Source organism: Anabrus simplex, chromosome 6 (assembly GCF_040414725.1).
Source record: "Anabrus simplex isolate iqAnaSimp1 chromosome 6, ASM4041472v1, whole genome shotgun sequence".
Classification (NCBI taxonomy): Eukaryota; Metazoa; Arthropoda; class Insecta; order Orthoptera; family Tettigoniidae; genus Anabrus; species Anabrus simplex.
The window spans coordinates 83,845,231-83,859,346 of NC_090270.1; the positions used below are offsets into that span (position 1 = coordinate 83,845,231).

At 37.3% G+C, this 14,116-nt stretch overlaps 1 protein-coding gene across 2 annotated transcripts in view; it reads right to left on the reverse strand.

The window, feature by feature from the left end:
• Positions 1-14,116, reverse strand: part of LOC136875491 (lysosomal acid glucosylceramidase) — a 37,266-nt gene that overhangs the window by 14,939 nt on the left and 8,211 nt on the right. The window contains exons 3-4 of one of the 2 annotated variants that reach the window (XM_067149036.2): positions 4,865-5,145; positions 2,456-2,669 (exon numbers count right to left, since the gene is read on the reverse strand). In XM_067149036.2, coding sequence (XP_067005137.2) covers positions 2,648-2,669; positions 4,865-5,145 — 303 coding nt within the window. In that variant the 3' untranslated portion in view covers positions 2,456-2,647. Of the gene's footprint in view, positions 1-2,455; positions 2,674-4,864; positions 5,146-14,116 lie in introns of both variants that reach the window. The other variant, XM_067149034.2, reaches the window with a different exon arrangement.

Consider the following 14,116-nt stretch of genomic DNA (forward strand, 5'->3'; position numbering starts at 1 on the left):
TACAAATTCTTTCACCAGTATGAATACCCTCCCTTCCTTTGATTCTATCCTATATCTATGATAAACACTCTATTTCCAGGACAATATTTCTGGATCTATAATATCACTTCTCAGCATATTAAGGGTGTGCCTAAGGAAAGAGCTGCACCATATCAGTATGAGGACACAAGATTTTTTTTTTTTTTTTTTTTTTTTTTTTTTTTTTACAGCCATGATTCATCTCCTATTACAGTATCTGGTAAATACAATATTTCTGCAGTTTAACATTAACAACTTTATGTCACCATTACTTGACTTCCAGTTCCCTGTACTCTCATCACCACTTCCTAGTCCATCCCTATAACCATTTTAAATAAACCCTCTAACTTACTGCACATGCCCCCATACAGTAGTGAAAGCCACCTGAGCGCAGATCCCTATCTTTTACCCATCTATTAGGATCTACAAATCTCACTCCCAGTGTCCCATTATTTAGTGTCATTTAAATATCTGATCACCCTCCAGTCAGTATCCCACTGATAACAAACTCTGCTCCCTTAAATTTCTTCCATACTGTCATAATCAAATCCCACTCTCCCCAACTATTTTGGTAGCTACCTATTACTGCTTGCCTTATATTGATGGTACCAAAGTGAAAAAATACCACCTTCTCCTTGCCCTTTGCCTTTCCTTTACATTCTACCCTGGTTCCCTTCCTTCCTCATGCTTTTGCTCTGTGCCTAACAACTGAGTCCCTCATGACCAGAGCCTCAGCACCATCTGCCTCATTATATCCTCTCTCCTCCTGGTCTACCTTATCTCCTGTGATGGCTGCAGAACCTACTTCCTCCTGCCTTTTCTACCTCTCATAACACTGTTCCACCACCCTCATCCTTATCCTCTACTCTACATTTCTCTTTCCTACCTTTCCCCTTCCTCTTGCCTCTCACCTCTGTAACACTTCTCTGTTCCTCATCTTCCCTCTACTGTTATACCAGCAGTGACTCATATTGATTCCTCACCGATACCTATCTTCAACTCTCCCCCTTACTAGAACTCTTATCCTCAGTTCTCTTCCCCTTAAAACATTAGCCCACCTGTCTTCCACTACTTCTTCTCTTTCTTCCCTTCACTCTTGTCTACCTTCTATCCCCTGTACACTGAGCAAATCCTATACCTTTTTTTGTGCCTTCTGTTAGGACCCTAATTACCTTCCTCAAACTCTCCAACTTTTCCCTCTTACTTCTGAATGCCCACTCACAGCCATAGTCCCTACACCTGCATTCCTCAGCCATTCTTTATGCTCCCCATACAGAATATGAAATATTGTGAAAATATCCACCAGATTAAAATAACATATTTTGTGAATTAAAGTAAATAGATGGTAATGGAAATAAATACTGGATACTACACAAGGATTACACAAAAATAAACCAAGCAAGGTACTAACTAATAAAATAACTAATTCTACTTAGCACTAAAAAGGTAAGCAATTACTGTACTAACACTTCATTTCACTGTCAATGCATAAGCTGTTAGAGGGTGGCACATGTAAAATAGGTTTAGATGAGATACCCTGAAAATATTGATTATGTATTCAAAGCTTGTACACACAACATTCTACCGGGCGAGTTGATTGTGCAGTTAGTGGCGCGTAGCTGTGAGCTTGCATCCGGGAGATAGTGGGTTCGAACCCCGCCGTCGGTAGCCCTGAAGGTGGTTTTCTGTGGTTTCCCATATTCACACCAGGCAAATGCTAGCTGGGGCTGTACCTTCCTTCCCACTTCTCGCCCTCCCCTATCCCATCGTCGCCATAAGACCTATCTGTGTACGTGCGACGTAAAGCAACTAGCTATACCCACAACATCCTAGTGATCTCTTTTGCAAATACAAACCAAGTTACCAATTAATGAATGTATTTATCAGAGCACAAATGTATGAATGGTGAAAAGGAGAAAAATACTTGCTTTGAATATATTAAAGGAATGGTTGACAAAACAAATGATGAAAAAATGAATTAAACCAAGGAAGATATAAAGAAAGAATCAGATTATGTTGTGTGGACTTAGCTAAGATCAGTACAGGACACCTGAACCTGGACTGGTATACAGTGATGGATGATGAGTAATAAAAAGATACTGTGGGAGAAAAAACTTATGTTACTCAGTCCAAATGAACCTAGATAAAGAAAAAATTATTATAATCTATTATTGAATGCAATATCATTTCCTAGAATCATAGGAGAGAATTCCCTGCAATTTGCAGCCAAAAGAGAGAGTTCAGAGAGAATAGTAGTAGTTGATACTTTGCCATAACTGCCAGAGATTATAAGCCCTGTATTAGACAATGTTGTCTGCTATAATAGCCTATTATCTATATATTTTTCAGCTGTTACAATCCAAAATTTAAGGAGTTAATATTAACTTATCATAGGGATGTTCTAATATTGTGTTACTTGAAAGGAATCATAACTTACCTAAATAACCACTTTAGGTTCTAGAGATGGTGAATTCCTTATTCAAAAGTTTTATATTTGTACTTTACTCTGAAAATGCTGTATGACATTCAGTAGTTTGTTATGTGTGGTCACTGCTACCACTGTACACGAGGGTGTGAACTGATCTAGGTGGTAAGAAGATTTCCAGACGACCGTGTTGTGCATCGTCTATCACCGTGTGTATTTCAACTTCCTTCCTGAAAGACATTCAACTGAATTTAGATTCCCTAGAATAATATTTTAATTAATAAATAATTAAAGTTCTTTGGTAAGTCCTGGGACATAGATATATACTGTACATTATCTGATCAAAAGTATCTGAGTACCTATCTGCGCCTACATTTCACTCTGACAGCTGCTGTTGTAAAAGGTGGCTGAGAGCTTGATCTTGTTCTGTCCTACAAGATATCTGAAGAATAGGTGGAGCCAGGCAGCTTAGTGACTTAGAACATGGAATGTTTATTGGTAGTCACCACACGGTCACCTCCACTAAACTTTACCATGTGCACTTTACATACTGGCTTGCTGCCTGGCATTCACTATATCCAAATCCTCCCTTCTAAGCACTACCTGCCCTCCAAAGCACACATCTCCAGTCACCTCAGAGCTATTTCTGCCCATCTTGAGTCACCAAAGTTGACTGTTGGGGATGTGATTGTGAAGTGAAAATGGGAATACACAACCATAATTGTTGACTGATATGGACTGTCGAGTGCTGAAGAAGGCGGTATGGGAAATCGCATGGCTTTGTATGATACCATCACCTCTTAATTTCTTAGTGCCATTAATTGTGCAACTAGCACCATGACTGTGCACTGGGAGATACAAGAACTAGGGTTCAAGGCTCGAGCACCTGTCCATAAACCACACATTTTGCTAGTTAACACCAACCAAGTATTGTGTTCGGTGGTGTAAAGAGCGCCGCCACTGTTTTGTGGTTGACTGGAGATGTGTGCTTTGGAGGGCAGGTAGTGCTTAGAAGGGAGGATTTGGATATAGTGAATGCCAGGCAGCAAGCCAGTATGTAAAGTGCACATGGTAAAGTTTAGTGGAGGTGACCGTGTGGGAGTGTCTTTGATGGAAGGAACTTGGTCCTCTCATAATATTGTTAAAGGCAGAAGGTTGTAAGGATATTTTAACCTGCTGCATGTTATCTACAGTAGAAGACCAGTTTGGAAGTGATCATTATTCGTTTCAGCATGATCTAGCTCCCTGCCATAAAGCAGGGTCTATTCATGAGTGGTTTTTGGACAAATAATTTCTGGACCAGCCCAGAGCCCTGAACTCAATTCTAACAACAATCTCTGGGATTAACTAGAATTGCAACTTCACTCCAGGCTCAAACGATCCACATCACTAATTATTACGACTCCTGCAGCACTGCAGTGAGAATGTTTTACCATCCCCCTAAAGACATTTCAATACCTGATAGACAGTCTTCCTTGCAGAGATCATGCTGTAATAGAGGACAAGGTTATTAATGTTCATTACAGGGCAGTAGTTGATGAAGAAATGGATAAAGAAATTACAATGAATTAAACTGAAGTGGCAGTAAGAAAGATGAAGAATGGAAAAACTGCTGGAATAGATGAAATTTCAGTGGAGATGATAAAGGCAGCTGGAGCTGTAAGCCTGCAGTGGACATATCGAGTTCTCAGGATTGTCTGGGAGAAGAAGAAGGTTGCTGAGTATTGGCAAAAAGGAATAATCATCCCAATTTTTAAGAAAGGTGATAAGAAAATATTGAAGAACTACAGGGGAATTACACTGATATCCCATGTTGCTAAGATAATGGAGTGGATACTGAAAAATAGGATAGGGTTGAGGGTTGAAAATTAGATACAGGAAAATCAGTTTGGTTTCAGAAGTGGAAGGTCAACAATATAGCCCATTTTCATTATGAGACAACTAATGAAAAAGCAATGTGAGTATGGGAATGATATGGTGATGACATTCATTGACATTGAAAAGGCATGGAGTGGAAAAAATGAATGATAGACTAGAGAAGAGCTGTTTAAGATAGTTTGGGCACATAAAGCAAATGAGTGATGAAAGAATGCCAAGAAAGGTGATGGTAATGCAAATGCAAGGAAGGAGAGGCCATGGACAACCACAACTGAGATGGAAGGACCCAATCCAATGCGTTATTAGAGAAAGAAACCTGGACTGGGACACAGTGTTGGAGGAGGAGTGGTGGAAAGACCGAAGAAAGTGGAGAGGAACCATATTTGCCCCTACCCGGCTACAGCTGTATAATGGGAAATGATGATGATGATGACTGGGCAGTACATCCGAGGAACACTTAGTTTTGAATAATGTCCGGATACTTTTGTTCAGATAGTGTATGTAAGAGAAGTTACTGACACTACACTGAATGAAATCACTCACTTGTTGAGCAACACAATTATAACACTGTTTTCTGGTGTTTTGAAGGCAACACTCTGTATTCCTTTGTCATCATGTGAAACCAGGCCGATTCGACGGGTTCCTTGTAATAGAAACTTGGAGAAATGAGCAGTGATGTAATATGTAGGCTGCTTATAGAACTCATTTGCAGTAATGTTCACTATAATAGATGCATCTGATGATTTGTTTCCATCACTCGGTCCTCCACTTATGTTCATTACCATGCTCATTTCCATCCACCCAATGATCCAGTGGTTGAACACCTGAAATTAAACTTTTGTCTATATACAGTAGCTAGTGGTGATTATTATTTATTATATTAAGAGACAAAGAGGTGAATTAATTGACCCCTTTTGACATCAAAAGTAGGAGAAAGAGAGAGAGTTATGACTTCTCATTGAAAGAAATCAAATGTGTTATTGAAGCATTTCTTTTGACACAAAGGGTTAAGGTTTATTAATATTGTGAACAGCAGCTTCATGAATTAGCTGACCAGTTTTGAGGAGTGGGTGGATTCAAAGTGGGACAGTTGCTGTAAACTTAAATCTTTTGGAGGGACAAAGTGAGATGGTGAAATTCTGAAAAGTTCTAAATATTGACTAACTAACTATATTAATCCAAATGTATAAAAGTATTATCATAATCCACTTTTAATAACGACTTTCAAGGATTCACTTTGATTGACACTCTTACTTGGCACTATTTAACAGTTGTGAAGATAACTTAAAAATCCATGAACTTACGAACAATTCTGTGAAAAATAAGATGTCATTAACAAAAATTTTAAGATTTTAAAATTGTGGAGTTAAATTTCAACACAAATCCTTTTGAATAAAACGGTTTGGCATCCATTGGTATACAAACAAATCCAGGAAGAGCAAATTAATTTGTCTCAAAAATGTATTTATTTATTTATTTATTTATTTATTTATTTATTTATTTATTTATTTATTTATTTATTTATTTATTTATTTATTTATTCGTATCAGAAGCAATACATCACATAAATTATTAGTTAAGAATGAGAAGTAATTAGATAGGTCTAACTGGTAAAAACATACTAGAGGTACATTCAAAGTAACAATTATATCATATCGGACCAGAATTTGGCAAGATCTCGACCATTTGGTATGGCCTTCACTAAATCTTGCATGGTACAAACAAGAGGGTGGGAGTTGCAATTAAGGAGGTGCGCCATGGTTTGTTCTTCCCCGCAGACACAGAGGGTTGACTCTTCAGATAAACCCCACTTCTTCATATTGTTCTTAGATCGACCGACCCCAGATCGTAGCCTGTTCAGACTTTTTCATGTAGACCACGACTCTTTATAACCGTCTGGAAGAGTTTCAGATGGATCCATCCATCCATTCAGATGAAGGTTTCTGGATCACCAGGAAGTTAGTCTTGATGCTTGAGGTGACTCCGAAAGGCACTCAGTAGAATGAAGAAAACTTCTCCTCTATTTCAATCTCAAAAATGGTAGTCTTGCATCTACCAAAATTTCCACTGTAGACAGCTCTATTACTGTACATTCTTTGACAAATAATGACAAACTCATTAGATATCTGGGCATTAACTTTCATGATGAAATTGTCTTTGATGATGCTGCAGTCATAAAAAAAGCCCTGAATATAAACATCAACAAATTGCTTAATTCACCTTTGTTGAAACCTGATCAGAAACTCTTCGTCATTAATCAGTATATCTGGCCAAGTCTCATATATCCCATGCAGTGTGCACCATTAATAAAGAACCCCCTGAGGGTGAGGGACGCAGACAAAGAATATACCCATGGTATCCCCTGCCTGTCATAAGAGGCAACTAAAAGGGGCAACCAAGGGATGCTGATTTTTGAACCATGAGATTACCTGTGATTAGTACCATCACGCAAGGAACACCATGAGTCGACTTTTCTTATGATTAGTACCACTATGTGAGGAACACCATGGGTTTGTAGGTGGATCACTATGGGTTTACAGTACCCGTGTATAGTATCTGCCACTATGACGGAGGCTCCCCTCTGTCCAGGTTCGGTCGGAACACCCCAAGGAGATGAAAAAAGGCAATACTCATTGGGGTGTTTCGGCATCTGGTTGTGGACATCATGGGTCTGCTGTGATTAGTACCACTATTTGAGTGACACAGTGGGTCTGTTTTGCCTGTGGTTAGTACACGTTATGTGAGGAACACCATGGGATAGCACAGGTCCCTGTGATTAGTATTCACTATGTGTGGAACACCATGGGATAGCACAGGTCCCTGTGATTACTACCACTGTGTGAGGAACACCATGGGTTTGCGTTGCCTATGAGTAGCGCCATTATATGAGAAACACCATAGGTCTGTGTTACCTGTGCATAGTACCACAATGTGAGAAACACCATAGGTCTGCGTTACCTGTGTGTAGTACCACAATGTGAGGAACATTGTGAGTCTACGTTACATGTGATTAGTACCACTACATGAGAAATACTATGGTTCTACTTTACTAGCCATAAGTACCATTATGAGAGGCCGTTGACCTGGATTTTGGACCCCTTTTGACAATAAGCATCATCGATTTAGGCTTGTGCTTTGGAAGCAACCCCTTGGTCAGTATATACCATTGTTTTAAGTTAGTTTCCAGGAAGGTGGGGCATTGCGGGTCGGATCCACTGATTGTTTTAAGTTCTTAATCATTATTCATTGTCCTCTTTTTGAATTCTAGTCAGTGGATTGATTTTGGAATTATTTTTAACTTTTAATATTGTGAGTTGGATCCGATGATTATTTTACATTCATATTCATCCATTCATTCTTCATCATCAAGTTTTGAATTCTGGTCATTGGATGAATTTTGGAATTTTAAATTGTCATTATATTTTATCTTATTTTGTACCATTAGGGGCTGATGACCTAGATGTAAGGGCCCTTTAAACAACAAGCATCATCATCATCATCATCATCATAATTAATAAAGATAAGAATAGCTTTCTATATGATGTTGTTGAGTTTCTCAGAGAAACTCTGAATGAAATCATTGGGCTCCCTCATGACTGTCCAGGTGGAACAGTTTATGCTTCAAGAAGTTGTCGCGGTCTAGGTCATGTGAAATCTAGATGTGGGGCTTCCTTACAACACTTCAGCATCTGTAACCATCTGCTTCACATCAGTGACACTCATTTCCACTCTGTCAGACTCTTACTGAGGGTGGAAGATATGTATTTGGCATTTTAAATATCAACAAAGCTGATAACAACAACTGGATTAGCAGACAATTAAGAAAATTCTTAAGAGAGAAAGCCTTCTATACATGGGCTTCTCACTCCATGAGAGGAAGGGGCATCTCAGCATATGCTGACCTATCCAAAACCAACTTTTGGGTAAATAACCGCATAGGATTGTTATCTTCGGATTTGGCAAACACTCTTAAAATGTCGTTCAACATTTTGGTGGTTTGAGCAGTCCCTGGAAGGTGTACAAGTATAACCTGCTGCCGTCATTCTGACTGTGGTGAGACTGAAACTTCAGTACATATGCTTGATATCTGTTCAAAGTAGAGGATTCAATTCCGGGATCCTGGTTGCTTTTCAATCCCATAGTTTTTGGGATTACGTTTTCTGGATCCCAGGATTTCAGGATTGACATCATTTTTTTAAAATTTGCAAAATAGATTGCGTGAAGCAAAACTCCCAGCACGTTATTTATGTGTCTTTTCGGTGTGTAAATGCCTGTTCTCATTTAGCGCATGACTGCGTTGTTCATCGAAAGAGCTTCGTTGAAGAATGATACCATTCTTCAAAAATATGTGAAGATAGAGCATAGCAAGGAGGTAAGTTTACTGCTTGAATGCAAAACCAGATGGAACAGCCTCTACACTATGCTTGAGTGTTTTGCCTTCTTGAAATTTAGTGTCAGAAAGGCGCTTATAGATTTGAATAATCCAATGCAGTTGGAAGAGTTCGATTTTGAGCTTATTGATGAAATCATTAAAATCTTGGCTCCAGTCAAATTAACTGTAGAAGCACTCTGTCGCACTGATGTGAATTTATGCACAGCTGATGCTGCCCTTAAGTTTCTTTTTAAGCAGTTAAATGACAATAGCTCCAAGTTGGCTTCTAAATTCAAGATACATTTACAAAAGTGCATGAAAGATCGCCGAAGAAATGAGTTGAGTGGCGTGTTATGCTACCTAAAATATCCTCATAGTGACAATGTGGCGTTGGCGTTCGATGATGAAATAAAGCATACATTTTCAAGTCCGAGCAAAGTCCTGATAAAAAACCAGATTGTTTCTTTAATTGAGAGATTAAATGGTTAAAAATATGACAAAGAGGAAGAACAAAATATCCAAGTCGAGCCTACAAATACAGAAAAAAGTGATTTGACACTCAAAGAAAAACTTCAGCTGGAAATAGAAAACATGTCTCCTGAAGCATTAAATGAAAATGAATTTTCTAGAATTGTTAAGAAGGAAGTGAACCTATACAAGTCTTCAAATTCTACTCGGAGCTATAACCTAGAGCAGACTTATATTTATTAACGATTCCTCCAACTTCCATTGAACCTGAACACACTTTCTCTGCAGCTGCATATATGTGCAACAAATTGAGAAGCAGGCTTGGTGATGAGACACTGGATGCATTGTTATTTCTCAGATCATATTTTCGCAATTCAAATTAGAATATTCCTATTAAATTAGTTTTCTTTATATTTACGAGAACTGTGAAATTTGACTGATTAATGTTATTTTTAAAGACTTTTGCTAAGAAACTTTCTACCTACTTGTTATGTTGTTAAATGAAAGTCATCTATTTAGTCTATGTTCAAAGAGATTGTTGTTAATTTCCAAAGTTCATTTGCATAGTTTGTTACATAAGGGTTTCTTTAAAATTTATGTAAGTTTAAAGAGATCTCACTGATTCTTGGAAAAGAATAATTTTAACATAGAGACTGAGTGATTTTCAATTCTGGTTAGTCTGACTCTAAGTCTTATTAGTTAGAGTGAGATTATATTAGCTAGGTGTATACCGTAAAATATGTTGATTTTGTCTAAATTTTGATTTGTTGATTAAACAGCAGATTTCTGTAAGATTTTATTATTTTTTATTTATAACCTTCAATTCCGGGATAATCCCGGGAACCCGGGACTGACCAAGTGCAATCCAGAAATCCCGGGATTAGAAATAAGGGCCAGGATCGAATTCCCTAGTCCCAAGGGAGCACTGAAAAGGAATAATGACCATCGCATGGTCAGGTCAGCTCTAGCTTCAGCATTAAGAGAATCAAAATGGCAAGTTTACAGAGAAGTTCTCTGTTTGTCTTCTACGGGGTCTAATAGAAGAGCCGACATCATTGCCATTCGTCCATAAAAAGTACACTACTTTAGTGTTAGATCCAACTAGAGACATTCAGGTTCAGGTTGACACAGGAAAGAGAGATGTTTATGAAGCATGCCTCCCATATTTAAGCAAACATAACATCTGACTTAAAAACTTGTCAGTTAAAGATTTGTTAATTGGTAGCAGAGGAAGTATTATAAAATATACCTGGAATATTTTGAAAGGGTTAAGTATACCCTTAAATACACTCGTGTATGGGACCCTCACCAGGATTACTTGACTCAAGAACTAGAAAAAATCCAAAGAAAAGCAGCTTGATTTGATCTGGGTGATTTCCGACAAAAGAGTAGCATTACAAAAATGTTGCAAAGTTTGGGCTAGGAAGACTTGGGAGAAAGGAGATGATCTGTTCGACTAAGTGGTATGTATTAATTTTTTTTATTTATTTATTGAAAACTACCTATTCAAAGTATTGACTTGTTGATGAACGTTGCACACCATTGTCATTACTGGCAACAGAGTGTGAACTGCAACTGCATCTAGCTGAGCAAACTTCATTGTTGTAGGGTACAAACTCCCCCCATTCGCTGCGCCATCCACAGCTACTCTGTTGAGGAACAAGTCAGTGCTTGTTCCCTATCCACTCCTTTGTTACATGGCCTACCTGCTTCCTCCAGCAACTCAGTGCTTGTACATCAGATAGAGATTTACTTCTTTGCCTGAGGCCCTAAGTGAACTTTAAGCCATCATATCATGACAAGAAGATCATAACCACAAATTTTGTTATTACAGATGTTTTAGTTATCACATAATCTGTTTAATTTTTATTTGGCTGAAGGTGGCCACTAAGTGGATGAAACTAGTCCCAAGACTTACGTAATATCATTTACTTGATATATTGTATTGAAAAATTGGACCCTCTTGTCAATTAATTCTTGTAATCGTGTCCAGGTCTCAAACGAGATTCCTGTAGACAGACTATGGAGGCCGCAGAAACGGTTACCTATTGACGTAACTCAGCTAGGCGACAGTGATAACTATTGATAAACTTAACCATAATAGGTATTTTATTGGTCCTGTATTGAGTTAAAAGAAATAAGTTTCATAATGATAGATCCGTATTGAACTGTGATTACAATAGAGTAAAATAATATATTATTATTGGTCCACCTTTTCAATACAAAATGAAAATTACATAGGGACTAGTTTCGACCTAGTAATAGGTCATCATCAGCCTGAAGTAAATTAAAGCGTAAATATCGAAGAAAAACATAAACAATGTAAACACAAGTACAGTCTTTTTAAAGGTACATACCATGTGGGAATTTGAGTATAGATATATTAAAAATAATAACTCTTCCAATTGACGAAGCACTGAGCGGAAGTTATGTAAAGTTCGGTGCGCCGTATATTATAAAACACCACTGTGCACTAAATGATGTAATAAAGAAGAAGAGTAGGTTGAATGCTGGCTTCTTCTTAGCTGTTGTATATTCGAAGAAGATTACGTCGTATTTTGTAAGGTATTGAAAGACGTCAAAATACATGGATGTTGGAAAGGCTCTTCATTTTTTGGAACAAGGCAATTGTTGCGCGAGGAGGCTTAGGAAACCAGAGAAGCGCTATATTATGTTAAAAAATAGAGATCCTTAAAAAAGTTCCATGCGTCGTATAAATTGTGGAAATGGAAATCGAAAAAACTTGGTTCTTAAGCGATAATGTTGTTCATTCAGAGATCAATTGAAAATAAAGAATCGTAACATTGTCTTCTCAAGATGTTTATAAAGTAGAATTAATAGACGATACCTTGAACATGTCAATGCCCAAAAACACAATAAATTTTCTGCAGTTGGTCAACACATGAATGATTATAATCATAAATTTACTGACATTAAACAAGATATGACAATTCTCAAAATTATGAATAAAGGACCCCTCCTTAACATAACAGAGAATTGCTTTATAAATTTAGACCAATATTTCAATCCCAATTTCAATCTCAATGACATTTCCGATAAATCAAACATTCTTTTTGACCTGCTAATTCAACTTTTCAGACAATCAAAACCTAATATTAAAGGTCCGATTGTTCATTCTATTTTTACTACTTTTCTTAATCATTCTTCTATATTCCCACATCCCTCAGCCCCACCTTAAAAAAAAAAAAAACAAAAAAAACAAACCTCATACCTTTATTTTCCTTCTTTCACCTCCTCTAAAATTTTCCTTTGATCCTTACATACCTCAGTTTCTCTCTTCAGCTAAAAAAAATCTCTACCTTTATTTTCCTTCCTTCACCTCCTCAAAAATTTTCCTTTGATCCTTACCTACCCCCGTTTCTCTCTTCAGCTATTAAAAAAAAAAAAAAAAACCCTCATACCTTTATTTTCCTTCCTTCACCTCCTCTAAAATTTTCCTTTGATCCTTACCTACCTCCGTTTCTCTCTTCAGCTAAAAAAAATCTCATACCTTTATTTTCCTTCCTTCACCTCCTCAAAAATTTTCCTTTGATCCTTACCTACCTCCGTTTCTCTCTTCAGCTAAAAAAAAAAAAAAAAAAAAAAAAAATCTTACTGTATTTTATTCAGAATCAAATTTATGGTCCGCATTGAACTGCGAATTTATATCCACCTTTATTTAACTCCATATATGTTATTCCACCTCGTGAAACATCCATCGTCCTTCAAGATTCCAGAAGCAGAAGAGCTTTCTCCTAGTATCATACTTCGCATCGTCTATTAATTCTACTTTATAAACATCTTGAGAAGACAATGTTACGATTCTTTATTTTCAATTGATATCTGAATGAACAACATTATCGCTTAAGAACCAAGTTTTTTCGATTTCCATTTCCACAATTTATACGACGCATGGAACTTTTTTTAGGATCTCTATTTTTTAACATAATATAGCGCTTCTCTGGTTTCCTAAGCCTCCTCGCGCAACAATTGCCTTGTTCCAAAAAATGAAGAGCCTTTCCAACATCCATGTATTTTGACGTCTTTCAATACCTTACAAAATACGACGTAATCTTCTTCGAATATACAACAGCTAAGAAGAAGCCAGCATTCAACCTACTCTTCTTCTTTATTACATCATTTAGTGCACAGTGGTGTTTTATAATATACGGCGCACCAAACTTTACATAACTTCCGCTCAGTGCTTCGTCAATTGGAAGAGTTATTATTTTTAATATATCTATACTCAAATTCCCACATGGTATGTACCTTTAAAAAGACTGTACTTGTGTTTACATTGTTTATGTTTTTCTTCGATATTTACGCTTTAATTTACTTCAGGCTGATGATGACCTATTACTAGGTCGAAACTAGTCCCTATGTAATTTTCATTTTGTATTGAAAAGGTGGACCAATAATAATATATTATTTTACTCTCCTGTATTGAGTTGTCTAAATCTATTAAAGAAACTATTTAAAATTATTTAATATTGTTCCTGGAGCATGTATGATCAAATAAATAATTTCAATCATTAAAAGTGTATTGACAAGGTGGACCCAACATAAACTATTTTAAATAGTTTCTTTAATAGTGATAACTATTGCAGTTTAATGCCATTGTTTGGATTGGTAGCGTTACAAAATTAGAACAATTGCTTGCCCTTCTTTTGGTCAGCTACCCGCCAATTTCTGCTGTCTTTGTCGGTATTCATTTTGTCATCATCTACAATAACGATGGCTTCAGACTCCATTGTGTCCTCAGCAGAGGGTTACTTAGAGACTGAGCTCTCCGTAGATGGTGAGCTCTCTGACTTTGATCGGTGGGCCTTCTTCCTGGGAGAACTGAGTTCCCCAGAAAGGGATCAAACATGAGGCCATCGTGGCCACTTGTTCTTTAACACTGTTTCCTTATTCTTTGAAGGAGAACCGGCAGATAGTTTGGCAGTCTTCTTCAG